Source organism: Vitis riparia, chromosome 1 (genome assembly GCF_004353265.1).
Source record: "Vitis riparia cultivar Riparia Gloire de Montpellier isolate 1030 chromosome 1, EGFV_Vit.rip_1.0, whole genome shotgun sequence".
In the NCBI taxonomy this organism is placed as follows: Eukaryota; Viridiplantae; Streptophyta; class Magnoliopsida; order Vitales; family Vitaceae; genus Vitis; species Vitis riparia.
The window spans coordinates 10,821,606-10,843,084 of NC_048431.1; the positions used below are offsets into that span (position 1 = coordinate 10,821,606).

General features: G+C 36.1%; 3 protein-coding genes across 6 annotated transcripts; 1 reads left to right on the top strand and 2 right to left on the bottom strand.

Moving 5' to 3' along the window:
• Positions 1-178: 178 nt before the first annotated feature.
• On the bottom strand, positions 179-5,512 carry LOC117918413 (protein WVD2-like 7). Of its 4 annotated transcripts, XM_034835053.1 has the most exons (8): positions 4,993-5,447; positions 4,129-4,797; positions 3,536-3,991; positions 3,341-3,405; positions 2,571-2,664; positions 2,397-2,468; positions 2,061-2,171; positions 179-863 (listed from the first exon to the last, which is right to left on the bottom strand). In XM_034835053.1, the coding sequence occupies exons 1-8, from the start codon at positions 5,032-5,034 to the stop codon at positions 831-833; spliced, it is 1,542 nt and encodes a 513-aa protein (XP_034690944.1). In that variant the 5' UTR covers positions 5,035-5,447; the 3' UTR covers positions 179-830. The 4 variants fall into 4 exon arrangements, with proteins under 4 accessions (XP_034690944.1, XP_034690953.1, XP_034690959.1 ...); XM_034835062.1 differs by lacking the exon at positions 2,397-2,468 and having other exon boundaries at positions 4,993-5,500; XM_034835068.1 differs by lacking the exons at positions 179-863; positions 2,061-2,171 and having other exon boundaries at positions 2,425-2,468; positions 2,571-2,669; positions 4,993-5,505.
• A 12,815-nt stretch (positions 5,513-18,327) lies between these two features.
• LOC117922621 (germin-like protein 3-1) lies at positions 18,328-19,294 on the top strand. Its single transcript, XM_034840790.1, has one exon. The coding sequence runs from the start codon at positions 18,395-18,397 to the stop codon at positions 19,058-19,060; it is 666 nt and encodes a 221-aa protein (XP_034696681.1). The 5' UTR covers positions 18,328-18,394; the 3' UTR covers positions 19,061-19,294.
• Positions 19,295-19,643: 349 nt separating this feature from the next.
• Positions 19,644-21,479, bottom strand: LOC117922613 (probable galacturonosyltransferase-like 9). Its single transcript, XM_034840779.1, has one exon. The coding sequence runs from the start codon at positions 21,155-21,157 to the stop codon at positions 19,997-19,999; it is 1,161 nt and encodes a 386-aa protein (XP_034696670.1). The 5' UTR covers positions 21,158-21,479; the 3' UTR covers positions 19,644-19,996.

Consider the following 21,479-nt stretch of genomic DNA (forward strand, 5'->3'; position numbering starts at 1 on the left):
AAAAGTTAAGGCATTGTGACGTTTATGCTATGAAAATAGAGTGATTATCAATTTTTTATAGTTTTATTCATGACTTGAAATAAAAAATTTATCAATAAAATAATCAAATCAAAATTTTGGACATTTCAAAAGGTAACCCGAAACCTTATTTTCATCGTTACAATAACTCAATAAGGCACACTATAATACTCTCCTACACTTCATTGATTTCCAATTAAGACTGCATGACTATGAGTTTATGATTTTCAGAAATGTACATATATATGATCTAATCTAGTATTACAAGAATTGACTGGAAGCATAAATCATAACCTCTTATACATGATACAACTACAGAGTACGATATAAGAAGGAAGGTGCCACCAACAAGAATCCTATGCCCTTAAACAGTCTGAGAATTTGTCAACAACACAAACACTTTTTTCTACACAACATTTTCCTTATTGTTTTTTTTTTTTTTTAAAAAAATTTTTTAAATACATGTCTCTCCAAAAGTAGAAGTGAGAGGAAAAGATAACCAGCAGCAAAGATGATGAGAGTACTATCTATTATCTGATGTACATAGGCCTGGCCTCTTGAATCTCCCACTGACCAAACCAACAAGACTGACCATAAACCTCATCTGTTGTACCCATTTTAGAGACACTGCCTCTCTAACTCATCCATCACTTGAGCAACAATACCATGGGATCGGTCCTCGCCCACAAGAAATTATCTTTTCCATTTGCACATTTGCCTCCAAAGTATATATATTTATCCCCTTTCCACCATTGCTGTTTATGTTGAATGCCGATGATGGCATCTGGATGTTCATGATTCACCAGTCAAACTCAGGCCAATGATGAACCATGCTTGGCAACCTCCTGTGTAATCGGACACATATCATAATAAAAATAAGCCACTCATACTCGTTATACACACAGAAATGCTCATATGAATGCATAATACATATTTTGGTCCCTATTGCTAGTCACTATGAATTCAATGCAAGCATATATGATGCTCTTCAGTAATTCTAATTTTGTTCTCAATGTACTCTACATTGAGGAGGTCCCTCCAACTTGCTTGGCCTGGGAGCTTATTTTGTGGGGATACAGTATGATCAGAAAGGACTTCAGAAAAAGATTGTTTCCCAGTGGTCCATAATTACACATTTTGAAGGTAAGACAAATGGTGAAGAGGAAAATTTAGCACTTGGGCATATGAAATACTTCTCTTCATCACCCAAAATGGCCCATTTTAACTTTATTCCAAAAGAGATTGGAAAAACAGGGGCATCATCTTTTCGGCTCACTAGCCTTCCATTTGGTTGGTGAGAAAAGGGAAAAAGAAAAAGGAAACCACATTCGAGTTTAATGCCTTTTGTTGTTGAAGAAAAAAGAACAGATCAACCCCACTAATCTACATAGTTGTGCTAAGGTTCAGATTTAAAAATTTTTTTATTTTTTATTTTAAATGAAGACTGTTGATTCAAGCTTAAAAGTTTTCTTTTCATTCACCAAACAAACATGATCCAGGAGTGTTGAGATGTGCAATATTTTTTAGCCGACGAATGGATCTTACTTTCCAAGAACAAAGAAATTAAATGTTGAAAATAGTAACACTACGAGGCAATCATGTTCTTTTTGATCCACTGAATATCATGCCCACTTGACAAATAATAATTTCAATGTTACTAGACAAGCAAGATAATCGGGGCTACTCCATTTCATCTACCTCCACTAATAATGACTTGTGGAACACTAATAGAAGTTGGCTTCAACTTAAGAATTACATTTTTTGTTTCACCTTTCACCTAAAAGAACAGAAAATTTTTGAGTCATTCATAGAATTGAGACAAAAAGACAATATAGACATGTTTAGCTCACCATCTTCAACTACCGTCACTAAAAACATTGTTGCTAATGACATTAATATATTATCAAGATAAAGGAAAAGGTCTATCTTCACATCATCACCTCCATATATGTGGTAAACTTGTTCATTATGGAACTTTCATCATATGAGGATCAATTATCCAACCAACCATTTTAATCAGGAAGTATGGAGGAAGCACATACCTTATTCAAATTGCCTTTTGATGTCCTCTGTCCCTGATAAAATCCTGGCATAGGTGTTGCCTTGAAATTAAGGCTCTGTCTTAGCTTTTTGATCTCTACCTCCTTTTGCTCCTGCATCAGGCATGGGGTGTTGAGCCATGACAAATATGTAGATTGAATAAATCTAGTCATATTCATGACCCAAGAGAAATCATCCATAGATAACCATACAATAAAAATTCCTACAAAGTTTTCTTTCCTGTGAATTATCTTGCTCCATCTATGATTATCTTCAGCCCATAGATGATCAACATCAAAAAGCAAATAATACAGCCTCCCAAGAAAGCAATATTATACCTTTGATTTTGATTGAAGGCGTGTTTTCTCTGTCTGTTTAGCATTAGATTTTTCCTCCAATTTTTTGAAAAACTGAAATAAATTGTGAAGCAAAATGTTAAGCAATGAGGCCAATGGAAGACAACCACATATTTTCTAAGTGTCAAGGAAGTTGTGTATGGGGCAGAAGTTTACCTCTTTCCGTTTCTCTGCTCTTTCATTACTTCTCAAGCCAAAAGTTGGGGCAGTCTTGGTGTTTTTTTGATCCACAACACCAGCTTTGAGCGGCCTGTCCTAAAACAACCAACACAGAATTGAGCTTTCAACACAATACTGAACAAAAATTTAAAAGGAACTCCGATTTTCATATCTTCATCATGTGAAAAGCATTCTTCTAGAACATTTTGCTCTTAGAATTAGAATGGAGAAAATACAATTCTGAATGATGCATGCCCATAAAACTAAGGGAAATTATTAAAGATGGCTACAGATTAAGGGATGTTTTACAGAACAGTTTGTTTGGACAATCAAGCAAAAAATGTTCGTAAAATAAGTGATGCCGACAAGACAAAAAAAGAAATAGAGTTGTAAATGAAAGCATTCCTGGATAATTAGAGGTAGTCATCATCTGAGAACAAGATCAGAGAAGGTTGACAAGTATCTAAGCATTTTATGGTTGGTTCTAAACTAATATTTAAGCATTTTACGTTCTAAACAGATAGTACCTCCTGAATAATTTAAGTTGCATATAACAGCATACCGATCAAGAGAAATTTAAAAAATGACTGTTTAAGATGCAAGCAAATTAACGTAAAGTTCACAGTTCAATTTCATCAACCAATTCATAAATAGGACTAATCAAGGTGGCACATGTAGATGACATAATGTCAATATGCAGGCAACAAATGCATAAAACACAACTACAAGTATATAAAAGTGGACACAAAGCAATTCCAAAACAGTACCTTTCCTCATCTCTTTGTGTAGTTATAGAAGTGGAAACCCTTGGTTCTGTGCTCTTTGCAGACACCTGCCAAGATGGTTGAAAACTGAAAATCCAGAAATTGAAGAACCAAAAAATTTGATAGTTTACTCATGAGCACTTAATGAGGAAATGAAAGTAGATAATTAAGTAGTCCAAACATAATGAAAAGATAAACCTGCTTTGGTACAGAAGATCTAACTTCACTAGAAGGTTTCAATTGGTTGAAACTATTCTGAAATGTCTTAAAGGCTCGTCTAACAATGTCCTTATCCCCCATTTTCTCCATAATGAGTGATTTTCTGGTCGTTGTTAAGGATGCTGAATCAGAATGTGGGGGACCCAGACTAAGGGACATGTGCAGGGAAGTAGGAGCTACTTTCTTCCATTCCCCTGCAGAGGGAATCTTGCTCCTTGGAGATGGTTTCTTGATTTCTCCTGCAGAAGGATTCTTGCTCTTTGGTAAAGATGATCCATTTGCCTTCTTTATTGATGGCTGTGATGAAGATATCATTTTGGAAGTTGGTGTCGGCTTTGAATCTCTAGGTTTGGAAATTTGTGGCGACTTGGCTATAGGCGATACTGCTTTCTTCATTACTGATGCTGTTTTCCTCTCCTTATTCGCCAAAGTAATCTAAATTACCAAAAATTAAAAAATAATGAACACATAAATGATCCAGGCAGCCAAAAGTTTCAAGAGATATGAGATGTGGTCTCTAAGTCCTAGTTTTCCTATAAAACCACTTTATGCAAAAACTTAAAGCACTTCACCTTTTTAGTTTCCTTTGGTGGATCCAATTTTGGTCTTTCCTTCTTAATCCTTGGAGTGTTCCCTGTCCCATTGTCCAAACTTGGGGGAAGTTCCATTGCATTCTGAGACCCCATTGGAGAAGCCTCTTCCTTTATCGAAACAGTTTCTTCCCCATCCTTCAATTTGGGGGTACCTTGTTTGCTATCCAACTCTTCTTCAGCCTCCTCAACTGATGAGCTTTGGCATTCTATGGTGATTGGAGCACCCTCATTTGACTCACTGGGCTCATCCACATGGGTGGTAGTCACCACACTGATCAAGTTGGTGTCTTGGTCAACTCCTTCTGCAGAACTCTGACCATTAGATACATCAAACTCAGTATTATTCCCATCAGTATTTCTGATCTGATCTCCACAATTAGGATCATCTGATCCCAAGGGGTCCGTTCCCATTTGCTTCTCCAGATCCAGTAACTCAGCCTTCCGAGCAGCAATCTTCTTGTAATGGGCTTCAAAGTAAGCCTTTTTCTGAGCTACAGATCCAGGCGTCGAACACTTCTCAACTTCTTCCAAGTACTTGTTCGGGGAGAATGAAGACCATTTCTCCCAGGATAGAGATGAATCATTCTCAAACCTACCAAACGACACTGACACTTCAAGAACATCATCAGAAGCAGCCGACTCCCCCATCTGTTTATACAACACATAATCCAAAACCCATGCAATTTTGCAAGTAAGGACCAGAAAGACAACTCACAACAGCACAAACAGTATGGCAAATCTTCAATTATGAACGGGAAATCATTCAGGAATCCAAACGCCAATAATTTGAGGCAAATTAAACAAATGGATCGTTTTTACTGGTTAGAAGACATATGGGTGTACCTTGTTTTCGTCTTTTAGAGCCCCCACTATTGATTCCCCCATAATTTGGAGTGAAATATCACAGAGCTACCACCACAAAACACCGACTGTGGAGGACAAGGCCTGTAACCGGCATGGGCATTTCAGCAATCCACTGAAGCAATAGTGAGAAGATCACAATGATGACAAAAAGAAAACTTGGGAAAAAAAACAAAAATAAAAAATGCAACCAGTGAAGAAGAATGGAGGTCATGTGCATGTGATATGTTCTATTATTGCTTTTCTTTCCCCTCCACTTCTATCTATACAACTTTTTACAGTTATGAAAACCTTGTCTGTTTCTGGTACTTCTAGAATCTCCTAAATCATAACCTCAATCATCAACACAATTCACACAGCCAAATTGTCTGGGAAAAACATAAAAAAAATAAAAATAAATTGCAGGTAACTCCGAAGATGCTTCATCTTTTAACACTGCTCATTGTTTTGGACACAAAAAAAAAATGGTGAAAAAAGAAGTTTGTGATAAGGTCAAAAGCTAGCACGCCATTACAAAATATTCAATGGAAGACCAAACATTAGCTGGCTCAATTATGGAGATTGAGCTAAAAGCCCATGGGCAGTTCCCATAATTAAACAAATCAAAGCATTTCTTTTTCCCTTTTTGTATCTCACCGGACTTGAAAATTGAAGCCCCCCAAAAATCCAACAGTCTGAGACAAAGAGTGATGAGGGGAGGCCAGGCCCACTTGGGAAATTGGTGGAGAGAGTGTGTGTCATGTGTGTTGGCGCCAGAGAGAGAGTTACACGCCAGCATGTGACAGATGGCTGAATCGATTGGTTCAGCCTACTTGGGCCCTCGTGGACCCCTGCTGCTTAATTGGTTGAGCAGTTGAGCTAAATGGTTCGATAAGTGATAGCAACATGACCAACGACGTCGTATTGCCTCCCTTATAAGAAGTTGTCTTTTCTCCCTATCTAACCCTCGCTTCCCCTAGTTCACGGTTCCTCCTCTGCACCACCTTCACCAACACACCTTTGATATTCATGTGGCTTATATATAAGAATATATAAATCATGTTTTAATTTTTTAAAACTCTAGTCATATCTTTGAATTTTCCCGTGTGAGAATTAATAAGGTGGAATTGAGGACCATTATGTGGGACTGGGCTTTGGGTGGTCGTGGCAGCTACTCATTTACTACTCTTTTTTAATGGCTCATCAACCTTTTCATTTAAATCACTTTCTATTTTCCTACCATCTAACGAGATAACAAGTCCCCATCGCAGTCACCATGATCATCCCATAGAAATGCTCACGAGATGATAGAAGGGCGTTGATCCTGTGGGTTCGATCCCAGTGAACTCAAAGGACTTCAATTTGAATTACCTAGCGACAGATTTTGTTTGAATATTTTGTCATTTTCTTAGTTTATTAGTAAAAAAATTAATAACTATGCTTCTTGGATGACCATGAAACAACTCATATGCTCATCATAAAATATAACCTGAAGTGCTCTTTCTATCATCTTGATCTCCTACATAGTCATTGTCGGTAAACTTGAACAAATATAATCTTTTACCTTTCTTGTAGAACAACTCAAAATCTTTAGTTACTTGCAAGTAACAAAAGATTCTCTTGGCTGCTAACAAATGTATTTCTATTGGACTCTCCATATATCTACTGATTAGAGTCAAAGAATACATTATTATGTCTGGTCTTGTTACATTTAAATACATCAAACTACCCACAATCAGCTTGTAAAGTGTGTTATCCATCTTCTTTCCTTCATGATCTTTATTTAACTTCAAGTTAAACTTAGTTGGAGTGCCTATAGGATTGCAATCCTTCATTTAAAACACGTCCAAAATTTCTTGCACATTCTTCTTTTGAGAAATAAAGATTCCATTAGCAACTACATTATTTCTATGTCGAGGAAGTAATGCATCATACCAAGATTAGACATTTCAAATTCAATCATCATAGACTTCTTGAACACTTCAAACATGACACTATCATTTCTAGTAAATATAAGATCATCTACAAATAAGCAGACAATGAGCATTTTTCCTCCATCCCCAACTTTAACAAAAAGTGTGTGCTCATATGGACATTTATGAAAACCTTCTTTCAAAAAATAAGCCTTAATGCAACTATATCAAGCCTGTGTGCGGAGCTTGTTTTAATCCATAAAGAACTTTCTTTAGTCTATACATTTTATGCTTATTTCCAATTGTTAGGACATTAAGTCTTGTTTGTATGTTGATAATTTTGTTCTAGTTTATTTTTGGATTTAAGAATCATTTTAGATAAGTGATTTACTCTTTACGGAATATCTAGGGTTGTTATTTATCAAATTGGAAAGCCATAAGTATGTCTAAGAAAGTTTGACTTATGGTAAGTTAGACTCCTATAAGGTATAAAAAGAAATAATATTTTTTCGGAATTAAAATGCAAAGGATGCTCAAGTGAGTAGCAACGCTCAAGTGCTGAGACTGCTCAAGTGCCCAAGGCGCTCAAACAATGGTTAAGTGTGCTCAAGCACTCATGCCTACTTTTCCGAGTTTTAAGAAAATATTTTTGAGAATTTCATACAAATTATATTTGGAAACCTTATGATATTGAACTTCTACAACATATTTGCCTATAAATACCTCATTATAACCCTTCTAAGGTTAAAGATCTCAACATACTAAGAGATTCTTTGAGCAAAAATCCAAACAAACCATACCATTATTGATCTCTCATTCAAATGATTGTTCGTGAATCTAAGGTTGAAGACCTGTATCATTTCAGCAAGGCTAAAGTGTATTCACTAAAGCAATTAGAGGTTATTGCGTTGTAGACGTGGATCAAGTTGTAAGTACTAGAGAGTAAGTCTTTAGAGTGAAGCGACCAAGTAAATTTGTGTAACTTAATATCATATAGTGGATTTAGATCAATGGTTTTAAACCTTATGATTTTTTTATCTCCACGGTTAGTATAAGGGTTTTCCATGTAAAAATCTATATGCCCATTGCATATATTTTTTATATTTGTTTTGCATGTCTCTTGATTTTATTGGTTGATTGGATTTAATGGTTATTCCTGCTATTTCGCAGGGTAAAAAAAAAATTGGGCATAACTTATAAATCTTCATTATAATTTTTTTCGGTTTATTATGCTTTATCCCCCAACCTAACTGTGTTTTTGCACATTGTCTTTCAAATTTAGAATTGAGCAATGTACCTTTCATGCTATATAATTACGTACAATGTATATTTTTTGACTCATGATGTTACTTTTTTGGACGAAAGGCACATGTGCTTTCCGTGTGACCGAAGACAAAAGTGTCATTTTTTAAGTGAAGACAAAAAAGTCATTGTTATATTAAAACATCAAATTCCAACCTTCTTCTTCCCCGTTGACCGTCCTCCCTATTGCTCGTGTTGGATCTCAAAGTCAAAACCTTAGAAGCCGAAGGAAACTAATGCAGGGTTGACATCGAAGAAAAGACATGGAATTCAATGGTATTTCTTTCTCTTGAAATTTCTTTAATGGGTAGAAACATGTCAAGAAAGAGGGTTAGAGTTTCATTTTGATGTTTCAGAAAATTTGAGGAAATTTTGAGGAAAATAAGACTTGGCCAAAATTGAGGGTTGGGGTTTTCATGTTAGGGTTTAAAATTTTATGTTATGCTTTCATTTTAGGGTTAGGGTTTCGGTTTGATGTTTTAGGAAATTGAAGGAAAATTTTGGGGAAAATAAAACTCGACCAAATTAAGGGTTAAGGTTTTTGGGTTCGAGTTGCGGTTTGATGATTTAGAGAATTGGAGGAAATTTTTAGGGAAATTTGGGGAAACTATATCTTAGGCAAAGAGGAACAACTGAGAAAGAGAAATTATATGGGGTTTCAACAATAGCTTTGTGGAATTGGGATTCTAGGGCTTCGAATGGGAAGGAAGAACGAAAGAGTTGGAGGTTGGGGGTATATAAAGAAATTAACATTTTTGCCCTTAATCACGCGGACAACACATGCCTTCCTATCCAAAAAAGTAACACCGTGAATTAAAAAATATACATTGCATGTCATTATATAACATGGAGGGTACATTGCTTGATTTTAAATTCGAAGGGGTAATGTGCAAAACACGATACAGGTTAGAGGAAGGAAAAATGAGGGGGGAGAGGGTAAAGTGTAATAAACCATAATTTTTTTAATTACACCTATTCACCCATCTTTGGGTGATATCCTACTAGATTTTAGTTTTTCAATTGGTATTAGAGTAGGATAAAAATAAAATTTTTATTGATCCTATAAGTCTAGTATGGAACAATAAAAGACTAGGTTTTTTCTTAATAGTCCATCTTACTTCAATGGGAGTAACTATTCCTACTAGAAAGCCCAAATGAAATTTTTTCTTAAAATGCAAGGTAAACAAGTATGGAATTAAGTAGAATATGGATGAGGACCACCACTGATTCTTGATGTCCATGGAAAATCAACTAGAGAACTTAAGCCTAAATAAGAATAGGATGAAGTGGATAATGAAAGGAGTGAAGCTAATGTTAGGGCTTTATTTAGTATCTTTAATGAAGTTTGTCTAGATGAGTTTTGCAAGATAACAAATTGTACTCGTGCTAAGGAAGTAGGAAATATACTTCAAATCACTCATGAAGGTACATCTGTTGTTAAAGTTTTTAAATTGCAAATGCTTACTACTAAGTTTGAGAATATTATGATGCATGAAAATTATAACTTTCTTCATTTTATTCTAAATTGAGTGATATTATTAATTCATCATTTAACTTTGGAGAAGCTATTTCGGATTCAAAGGTAGTAAGAAAATTTTTGAGATCTCTCCTAAAGAGATTTAAACCAAAAGTTATCGTCATAGAAGAAAGTAAGAACATTGATTCAATGAGGATTGATGAACTTGTTGGATCCATTCAAACAAATGAGATGACTTTTCCTAATTCTCAAAGGTCTAAAGATTGTGCTTTCAAGGCTTCTGAGAATGACGAAAAAGAAACTGAAATGTCATATAACATAACAAATGATGGGTTGGCTCAAATTGTTTAAAGAATTAAAAAAAGTCATGAAATTCAATAAAAGAATTTTCAAAAATCAAGAATTTGAAAAGGAAAAAAGACCTAATAATAAATCCTCTAAAGAAAATGATAAAGGCTTCTCCAAATGTAAGAAAAAAGAATGCTTTAACTATGGTGGTCTAGGATTTTGCAATTTGTTGTCTAGTCCCAAATCCCAAAGATATTAAAAAGTATATGCAAACTACATGAAATGACGCAAACTCTAAGGAAAGTGATTCCATAACTTATGAAGATGAAAGGTATGATTATAATGACTTTTTATCTTTTGTTGCATCTATGCATGAGAGTAAGTGATAGTAATGGTGATGATGAATTCATTGATGATCAAAAAGCTGCTTTTCTGAATAATGTTGTTGTTGAGCATGAAAAATCAAATTAGATTTTTTTAAATTTGAACATCATTCTTTTCTTGAGAAAAATAATGTTCTTACTTAAGAAATAAAAAGTAATAAGCCCTTTTCATCCATGAATGAGATATTTCACTCTAGAACTAAAGAGCTTAATGAAATACTTGATAAATGTAAAATTCATGATGAAAAAAAAGGTTTGGGGTGTGTTAATAAAGATGAAACTCCCACTAGTAGAGAAACTATGCTTATCAAAGGTAAAAATGAAACTCCTAACCAAACTATATCTCTTAGAAATCCATCACTATGCACCCATTACAAGAAAATTTGACATACTCAGAATAAATGCCACACTAAGTTCTTAGAGAGGTTTGAGTCTTAAATAAGTAAGCTAATGAATAACTTTAATTCTCTTAAAAATAACATCTTGAATAATATGAAAGAGAAATAAACCTAATTAAAAGTTTAAATCTCAACAAAGCTCCTCTAAGTCACCACCTAGATGAGAAAGGATAGGGCGAAGTGTCAAGTTGTTTTCACTGCACTAAAAGTTAGATCCTTTAATGAATGGTACTTTGATAATGGCTGCTCTAGACACATGAAAGGAGACAAGTCTTTTTTCACATTTTTTGAAGGCTATAATGGTGGTATAATCAATCACCTTTAGGGATGAAAGCTTAGCTTGTGTGAAAGGTAAAAGAAGTATATCTATCCTTGGTTGTCCCAAGTTGGATGGAGTTCTCTATGTAGATGGACTCAAGGCAAACTTCCTAAGTATTAGTCAAATTTGTGACAATGAGCATAGGGTTAATTTTTGCTAAGACTTGTGTGAAGTAATCAACAAAGAAGGAAAAATCATAATCACGAGAGATAGGACAATTGACAAATGTTATGCAATAAATCCAAATTCTGAAACACCTCTTATGTGCAGTAGTACAAAACTAGACCTTACTGAACTTTGGCATAGAAGATTAGGTCACATCAATTATAAGGATCTTATGCATTTAGTGAATAATAAGAAAGTTAGAGGAATCTCTAAACTAAGTAGTGAACCTAAACCCATTTGTGGTGAGTGTATGAAAGGTAAACAAACAAAAAATTCACACAAAAAGGTTAAGGAAATTAAAACCACCAGACCTTTAGATTTTTTTCATATGGATCTTATGTGTCCCATGCGCACTGAGAGTAGAGGTGGGAAGAGATATGTCATAATAGTTTTTTTATGACTTTCCAAGGCACTCCTTTGTGAGTTTTCTTATAGAGAAGTCAGAAACCATAGAACACTTAAAGTCTTTGTTCACTAGAATACAAGTGGGAATAGGCCATGCAATTGTAAAGATAAAAGTGATAGGAGGAGAAAGTTTGAAAATGTGGATTTTGACCTTTTTTGTGTTTTGATATCAAACATGAATTTTCAACCCCTATAACTCTTCAACAAAATAAAGTGGTCAAAAGGAAAAATAATGTTATAAGAAATGACTAGAGTGATGTTACATATGCACAATACCCCTATACAGTTTTGGGCCGAAGCAATAAATACTACATGTTACACTACCAATAGGGTTTTTCTTAGGTCTGGAACAAAAAAGACATCTTATGAACTATGGACTAGGAGAAAACCTAACCTTAAGTACTTTAAGACATTTGGAAGTGAGTGCTACATACTCAAGGATTGGGAGAACCTAAGGAAATTTGATTCAAAGTGTGACATAGGTATCTTCCTAGGCTATTCTACTAAAAGTAAAGCCTATAGGCCTTACAATCAAAATGCATAGATTATCCAAAAATCCTCTAATGTGGTTATAAATGACATTGGGTATGGATCAATATGTAATTGAAAATCAAATTTGAACCCAGGAATTAATTTAGGAGAACCTTGAAAATGTGGAAAGTGTAAAAGATAACCTTAATGATATCCCTAAAAGTAATGTTGACCCTAGCAAGGATAACTTAAGAAGACATATTTGAAAAAAAAAGGAATAAGCATAAATTCAAAGTAACTAAGAACCACCTTATCTCAAATGTTATAAGTGACATAAATGAATGTGTGGTTACTAGGAGACAATAAAAAAAAGTTGAGATGGGTATTGTATGCTATGCCTCCCAATTGGAGTCAAAGAATGTGAAAGAAGCTTTAAGAGATGAGTCTTAGACTACAAGGAAGCTTTTAGGAGATGAGTCTTGGGCTACCGCACTCCAAGAAGAGTTAAATCAATTCATTATAAATGATGTGTGTTATTTAGTCTCTAGACCAAAAAATAAACATGACATAGGTACAAAATGGATTTTAAAAAACAAACAAGATGATAATGAGGTCATTATAAGAAATAAACCGAGACTAATAGCCCAAGGATATTCACAAATAAAGATGATTGATTATGAAGAGACATTTATACTCTTTGGTTAGAATCAATTAGGATACTTTTGGTCATAGCATGCTCCTTGAGGATGAAGTTTTATAAAATGGATGTCAAGAGTGCTTTCTTGAATGAGATTCTAAATGAAAAAGTTTATGTTGAGCAACCTAAGGGTTTCAAGGATCTAAAATTCTCCAATCATGTCTATAGGTTAAAAAAAAAAAAATTGTTTATAGAATAAAGCAAACTCCTAAAGATTGGTATGAGAGGCTTAATACTTACCTTTTGGAGAAAAAGTTTGAGAGAAGGGGAGTTGATAGAACCTTGTTTATTCATAGGTCCAATGATGAGTTACTAGTGGCCCAAATTTGTGGAGCCACCTCTAGTGAACTTGCCCTTAGTTTTGTTGAGGAAATGAAGATTGAATTTGAAATGAGTATGCTTGGTTAACTTTCTTTCTAGGACTTCAAATAAGGCAACTTAAAGATGAAATCTTTCTTTCATGGTCCAAATATTCTAGGGAGTTAGTAAAGAAAATCAATCTAAAATCCACCAAACACTTTAGGGACCTATGAGCACTATCATAAAGCTTAGCAAGGATATATCTGGAAAAGATCTTAAGCAAAGGCTTTATCAAAGTATGATGGGAAGCTTGTCACTACTAATTGGTTTGATATATCTTTTAGTGTTGGAGCTTGTGCTAGGTACCAAGCAAACCCTAAAGAGTCATACTTAACTTTAGTTAAAAGGATTATACATTATATTTGTGGGATTTTAAACTATGGTTTGTGGTATCCTTATGATTGTTCTCTTGTGATTGCTAGTTATTTCGATGCTAATTGGGTCGAAAATATTGAGGATAGAAAAAACACATCTGATGCTTGTTTTTAATTGGTAATTGTCTTGTGGCTTGACTTAGTAAGAAACAAAATTCAATATCTTTATCTATTGCTAAAGCTAAATACATTACCAATGGAAGTTGTTATACACAACTCTTATGGATGAAACGAATGTTGTGTGACTATAAGATTGAGCAAGAGACCATGAATATACATTATGACAACTCTAGTGCTATCAATATATCAAAGAATCTTGTTCTTCATTCCCATACTAAACACATTGAAATTCATCATCACTTTATTAAGGATCTTATTGAAAAAAAGGTTGTCTCTCTAGAGTTTATCCCCATTGAATATCAACTGGAAAATATCTTTACAAAATCCCTGGATTCTCTTAGGTTTGAATTCCTTAGGAAATACCTCAACATATGCCTACTCAATTAATCATCCAGAGTTATAGGCCTTAAAAAGATTGTTTTTATCATCTATTTTTTGTTTGTTTCCTTTTGCCTTCTTAAATTTCATCTTTGGGCATATGATTATTGTTTGGTTACTTGTCTTATTAGTATGATTTGTAATATCTTGAGTTTATGACCTGGATAAATATATTAAATTTACAAGATTTGATATTGATTTTCCTTAGATATTTATTAATCATTTTTTTAGATACATGATTCTTGATAATTGAAAATTTTTGTATGATGGAAATTCAATGTAAGTTACACTTTGTGATTAATCAAAAGGGGAACTTAAGTTTAACCCATAAAATAGATTTTGGATTTTTTGGAAGGATCTATCGTCATGCCTAAATATTATTATCCATATACCTAGTTTGACTAAGATCACTATTATTGTTTCTTGAAGTGAGTTAGTGCAAAATTTGAATACTTGGCTAAGATCAACTCTTATACACTTTCCAAGATTCATTCCCTAAATATATGTTGCTTGCTAACAATATTTGGAAACACCCCAAAGTGGATACAAAGGCAACCATGAATAAAATTAAAAAGAAATCATGGTGTATAATGCCTTCACATTCAAAAGAAAAGAAAAAAGAAAAAAGAAAAATACGAGATTAAATTAAAGAGAGTTAAGTTGTGCTATATATAGACCAACGAGGTTGTGTTAAATAGAAATCCAACGATCTTAGAACAACTTGACTGGATGTGTTCTTGATATGACCAAAGGCATGGTTGGATTTCTTCTAAGATATCAATTTTGAAATATAGAACTGAACAGTAAGGCGTATTCTCTTAAACATTAATGCTTATGTTTCCATGTTGATCCTCTTATACATTGATTGTTATGCATTGAATTTTTAAAACTAAGAATGGGATTAATTTGTTTTTTGGAGCTGAAAACTTCATTCTTGTTTATGATAGACATATACGATCTAGAAACTTTACTTGGTATATTACTTTTCAACTTAATTTTGCAAGTTTATGAGCTCTATGATTCTACCTTAGATGTTTATTAATATTGTTCCTAAATTCATGATTAATTTATACTTTGTTTAGTTAGTTTTTAATTTCAAAGTCTTTTGGAAAGCCCTTTACTCATACTTGGTGCTTAAATTCTGCATCAAGCGTTCAAGCACCATGAGTTGTATCTAATACTGCTTTGAGCGATAAGACTGCTCAAGTGTTATAAGTTGTTTTCAATTCTACTTCTAGTGCTCACGACACTCGAGTGCTAATCTTCATCAAGTGCTTTTACAAGCTATAAATACCATTTCCAACATGTCATTTGCACTTTTCTCATTCCTAGTTAGCTCGAGCGCTCTGGGTTCTTGTTTTCGTCCATTTGAGGTCAGTTTGCTCCTAGTTTCACATTTTTCATTCGTATGGTATTGTTTAGGATGTCATTTAGATCATTTCTAGCGATTTAGTTTTCTTCATTTTTTGTGCCTTTACATATTCTCTATATTATTGATGGCTAGTCATTGTTGTCAGCATGAGGCAATCTCTCCTAGGTCACCAAAGCCCATTCAAGACATTCCTCTTCAAGATCTTTTCAACTTAGATGACTTTTCGGTGGAGTTTTTCCACTACGAGGATGCTCATACTCACTTTTATGCCTCCTTTCATGATCATCGCATAGAAGTCAAGCGATCTATCAATCTTTGTGTTTTTTAAGATATTCCTCTCCCCACCATCATTTGTGAGCGAGGAAGAAGACTTTGTTCTCCCTCTGAGAAACTTATTAGTCTCATCTTGTGCAAATATTTTACACGAACATGCACTCAATTGTTGTTGGTGTCATATTCAGAGTGACCATGTACAATATTTTCTCACTTCTTCTTAGTCCATCAAGCATGTACTCGACATGCCTCGTCTTGTTAAGCATGTTCTTTCATTTTCTCAAGAGGTATAAGATTTTAACCGAGAGGAGCTTGATGTCATTCTTACTTCTCTCCATGGTGTTTCTTGTCCTCTTCCCTCATAAATTTCCATAGTTAGTTTTACCAAGCCATCAGACTTCTCACTACATTCTTCACTTGTACTTTCTATCCCTCCACTTACTATCCCAGATTTGTAGCATGATTGCTAGGTTCATTTGTCATTCTCTTTAGCCAATAGTTCGATATAGGGTGGGTCATTCTCGACGTTAAGACCCCTTATCATAATCACTCCTTTAGATTCGATGGCTTTCCTTTTGCCCTTCTTGTTTCTCGGATCTTGGATGATGTCGGGTTCAAGTTTGATGTTTCTAAAGGGGTTTAGGCATCTTGTGCTCTTTTTAGATTTGAGTTCCTGGGCCAAACACTATAGTCATGTGCACGATCCCATCGTTCCCCCTACTCCTCATGGTGCACAGGTAGTTGTAGCAGCTACACTAGCTTAAGAGGCAACTTAGGAGGCCCTCATTGAGGAGAATGAGATCTGAGCAATGGAATAGGATACTCTAATTCTCAAGGCTGAATTTTCGGAGCTTGTGCCAAGGACTCGCTCTAGTCACGATCGTGCTAGTTCATCCTAAGCTTCTTACTCCGCATCGACTTTGACCAACTTGACTTTCCAGGAGATTATGGACTTCATGGCCCTTCTTCACCTAAGGATGGACTCATAGGACACTCAACTCTATGAGATCCAAGGTCAACTTACATATATTATATCTTGGATACACTTTTAGTGCACCTCAAGCTTCACTCCTCCTCCGCCTCTAATCATTGTATAATTGACAAAAAGGGGATATTTCTCAATATTAAAATTTTTGGAAACTCTTGGGAGATATTTATTGAAGTTAATATAAAACTTTAGGAACTAGTTGAGATAAGATATTTGAGACATTTCTCGACAAAAAGGAGTAGATTTTCTTTACGAAAAGTGGAGATATTCTTTAGGGGAAGATATTCTTTTTGAATTGCTCAATCCATTTGCATTGTCTAATTCAATTTTTTTTTTCTTTTTTTTGTATGTAGATTTAATTCTTGATGAAAATTAATTGAAATAATGGAGGAAATTAATCCTAAAACATTGGAGGAAACCAAATCAACTATTGAAAACATGTCTTAGAATTTTAAGAGAGATACTTGACATGGATGTTTCTTCAAAAACATTTCTTTTTTATTTGTCTATATCTCCATAACTATTTTAAGTCATAAAAGTTTCTTCTCATGTTCTTCACTGCAAATGTTCTATTTGGTGAAAAAACTTGACACTTTACTATTGATCTATTGTGTCTTATCAAACTTCTTTTATGCTTGGTTGATTTGCATGCATCTATATTCCTCTCGAGTTTTGCATTGTATATTAGTATCGCTATAGGAACCTATTTATCTTTCATGCTTTCACAATGCATTAAGCAAAACCTCCCACTATCTTGTTTTATTGCTTTGATTTTATCTTATCCCACATATTATTTTACTTTGGGTTGTGCAGGTTACATGTTTAGGAGAAAAGTAATACAAGATGATGAAATGTATTCCCTCAAGTTATTTTTAATTGAACGTTAATGTGTGTTATGCAAACTCCTTTACGAGAATTTGAATGGGTCTAGGTAACATTGTTTTGCCACAAAATTACCAATAGGGAAAAAACTCTGTCAGACTTTAAAGGGTGTAAACACACATGAAAAGAAAAAAAAAATCTTACCTGTAAATGAAGATGCATCCCTTTGAAGTTGAAAACCCAAAAGATGAAGGTATCAAGCCATGGTGCTCTCCGGCCTCCAAGAAGCGAAATTGCGAAACTAGTAGATGTTGAAACAGGTGGTGTTACATATAACGGAAAAGGGGAGTATTTTCCTCTCGCACAGCTTAATCATAGGCAGAAACAGCACCACCAGAGACATTTATTGTGACTTCAGAATTACAGGCTAAAAAAGATCCCAGAATGAAATGTGGATGCGAGGCGCCAAATTTGAAAACTTTACCACCCACGTCCCACGAGCGTGAAAAAAAGCCTGGAGACCGAAAAAGGGGATCATTAAGGGAACCCTAGATGGGTGACGTCCTGATTTACATGAAGGAAAGGGAGATTCAGCAGCTTCAACAAACATGATTTTTAATTGCAACAAAATTTAGTCTCGAATTTTTTTAAAAAATTTAAAAATTCAATGTGCTTTATCAACCAAAACTTTCTCCGCAAGAACAAATACAAGTGGGGTTCGTGATGTCTTCACTACAACTCCCTTGACTTGCCTTACTACTTCCTCCTTTGATGCTCTGAAGCTACTCCATCACCCCATTCAATCCATTAATATTAGTTATGTTAACCATCTTTCTCCCACAACTGTATATAATTCCTCCATTTTTCTCTTCAAATTCCCATTCTCTAATAAACTTCACCATGAGAACCGCTTCCACCTTGCCACAATTATTCATTGCCATAGCTCTTCTATCCGGCCTCGTCAAACCTGATCCTGAGCCACTTCAAGACTACTGCATCGCTGATACAAAAGGGTCCAAAGCTTTCTTCATCAATGGTGTGCCCTGCATTGACCCACAGCTAGCACAGGTCTCACACTTCACTACATCAGCACTGTCCAAACCCGGAAACACAAGTGCCAACCCCTTCGGTTTCAGTATCACACTCACCAACACCATGAACTTGCCAGGGTTCAACACAATGGGCCTGACCATGGCTCGGGCAGATATAGCAGCCAATGGGCTGGTCCCACTCCACAGCCACCCGAGGGCCTCGGAGGTGGCCACACTCCTAAAGGGTGCGCTCCTAGTGGGGTTCATCGACACCAGTAATCGTCTATTCACACAACTATTAAGGCCCGGTGACTCCTTTGTGTTCCCAAAAGGGATGATCCATTTTCTCTATAATCTTGACTCGTTAGCCCCAGCAGTGGTGTTGGCCGGCCTCAATAGCCAGAACCCTGGTACACAACTAACTTCTACGGCCGCGTTCGCAACAAACCCACGTTTACCGGATGAGGTTTTGAAGAAGGCATTTCAGATTAGCGGGCAGGATGTCGCCAGGATTCGGAGGAACCTTGGAGGGTGATTGTGCTGTTGAATTCAAATAATTTATGATTATCATAATTGTGATGGTTTCCAGGAATTGAATGTATGATTGTGATAGTTTCCAGGAATTGAATGGTGCTTGCTGGCTTGAGGGGGCTGGTGGGTGCACCACTATAAAATTGACTTGACAACTCTCATATTTGTAATTTGAATTATTTGAACCTGAAGATTGTGTTTTTGATGGTGTGAAGATGAATTCCATCAAAATTATGATGGCAACCAAGAGGACAGCCGCATGGTATGGGAAGAGTGTAATGCCTTCCTGGAATGGTGTTAGATCACTCCAATTTGTCGTCTTTGAAAAGTTGGGAAGATGAATGGTTGTATACTTGTATAAATAAAATTGGACAAGGCGAGTAGGCCAAAGTGGGGTAGCCATCCGTGAGGAGAGGTGAGCTGGCTATATTCCCCCTCTCACTTTCTGTAGTTTCTATGATATTCCTTCCCCACTTGTCAATCGTCCTCGCTGCCAAAACTAAATCTGCTTTATTATTTGCCCCCACCCAATCCTCTTGTCTTATTTTCTAAAAGCTTATGAATTACTATCACTGCTGCACCAAAGGTGGTCATAATTTTAATTGTAAATTGGATTAAAAGAAAATAGTACAAGTGAAGCTACCAAGAACAACTGACAATTATTCCTCTTCAACTCCCCAATCCATCCAAATTCCGCTACATACAAAGAAATGAAGCGACCAAAATTGTTCCAAGAAGAGGAACTGAGGGACTCTGAACAAACTGAATCATGTTTTTGAAGTCTTTAACAAAAGAATTCAACAAAAGAATAATCTCCTCCCACCACAGTGCTCAACCAATTTCTTCTAATCAATCTGTACAAACGACTATCAAAGAATTCCCTGCCAGGATCTAGAAAACAAAAATACAAAAAATACAAAAAACAAAAAACTGACAAGAATCAAATGAAGTAATTTGAATACCCAACCAATGTTGACGAAGAAGCCGAAAGGAGCATCTGTTGATGATTCAATCTGTGGTTCCTATGGGGTTTGTATAGATCGTAGGGCTCCCAAAGATGATCCACAGGGCAGGGCTTTCTCGCGTCGAGCCTCGACCATGGCTTTCCTTTACCGCTCCAATGCAGCAGACTCACAGGGCCTGGGTGCAGTGGCCTGCAACTTCCCTTCACGTTGTCCCCGCCAAGACCGTGCTGGTTCCACCGGTGATCAATGGCCTCAACATTCCCGGCGAACACTAGCAAGAATGGCGGAAGCGAACCCAGTTCGTAGATCCTCCTCCTCCTCTGCAATTCCATCCAATTCTCGATCTTCCTCCTGTAATTGCCCTTTCTCCATCTCACCAAATCCATCACCATCACACCCGTATTGAAATAACAAGGTTTTCTCGAATCAAAGACCCTTGGCAGAACCGAGTCGGACCAGAACTCATCGGTGAAGTACTTTTCAAAGACGGCATGGCAATACTCCGGCGCACCAATGACTCGCGACTCAGTGAGTGTGATGTTCCAGAGCTTGCGAATGTCATCAACAACTACAAGATCCGAGTCAATGTAAATGACTCGCTCCACGCACGGATCGAGAATATCGCCCAAGTAGTTTCTAGCGTAGTTCAATGGGTTCTCGAGCGCTGAGCGAATGGATGACGAGATGAGATTGATTACAGTGTCCTCTCTGAAGATGTAGACCTTGAAGTTGAGAGAAGGAAACGTAGATCGGACGAGTTGAGTCAGCACTCGCGGACTCGCTGGGTCGAACTCGGCGGCGATGAAATGGAAGAAGACGTTCTCTGGGCAAGAAGAGTGGCGCAGAATGGAATGGACCGCTGCAATGGATCCTCTCAGGTACTCCGAGTCAAGAGTCATGGCGATGTGAACCAGTGACGGATCACACGACGACACATACCCTTTATGGCCCTTCGCCGGACACTCCTCTCCGTTACGGTAGTCCGGCGCTTCTGCAAATCGGAAGAAACCCTCGTACCCATAATCACCGCCGGCGACATCTCTCCCCGGAAAAGAACGAATCCCGAGACACACGGGGGAGAAAAGAATAAAAGTAAGAACCGCCAGATGGACGGGGTTTAATCCAAAGCCCAGCATTGTACCAAGAAACCAAAGTGTATAAAGCAAGCTTATACTAAATCCACATGAAAACGAAAACGAAAAAAAAAAAAAAAATTAATAACAAGAAAGGTTTCTTGAGATGAGATAAGGGCAATGAGGAAAAGCCACTAAAAAAATGTTAAAAAGTTTAGCCCAACGCGGTTTTGCTATTTTCTCCTTCTCCGCTGTGATCTTTCTTTTTCTCACATACAACGCGGTTGTAGAAAGAGAGAGAGAAGAGAATACAATGATAGATGTTGTGATGTTTCTCTCTCTCTCTCTTTTTCTGCCCCGCTCTCCTCAACTGGCCTGGCCTTCT

Coding starts and splice junctions, on each gene's coding strand:
- LOC117922613 (XM_034840779.1), bottom strand. CDS start 21,157: ATGCTGGGCTTTGGATTAAACCCCGTCCATCTGGCGGTTCTTACTTTT.
- LOC117918413 (XM_034835053.1), bottom strand. CDS start 5,034: ATGGGGGAATCAATAGTGGGGGCTCTAAAAGACGAAAACAAG. Junction 3,992..4,128: donor CACCAAAGGAAACTAAAAAG/GTGAAGTGCTTT, acceptor TTGGTAATTTAG/ATTACTTTGGCGAATAAGGA. Junction 3,406..3,535: donor GATCTTCTGTACCAAAGCAG/GTTTATCTTTTC, acceptor CCATCTTGGCAG/GTGTCTGCAAAGAGCACAGA.
- LOC117922621 (XM_034840790.1), top strand. CDS start 18,395: ATGAGAACCGCTTCCACCTTGCCACAATTATTCATTGCCATAGCTCTT.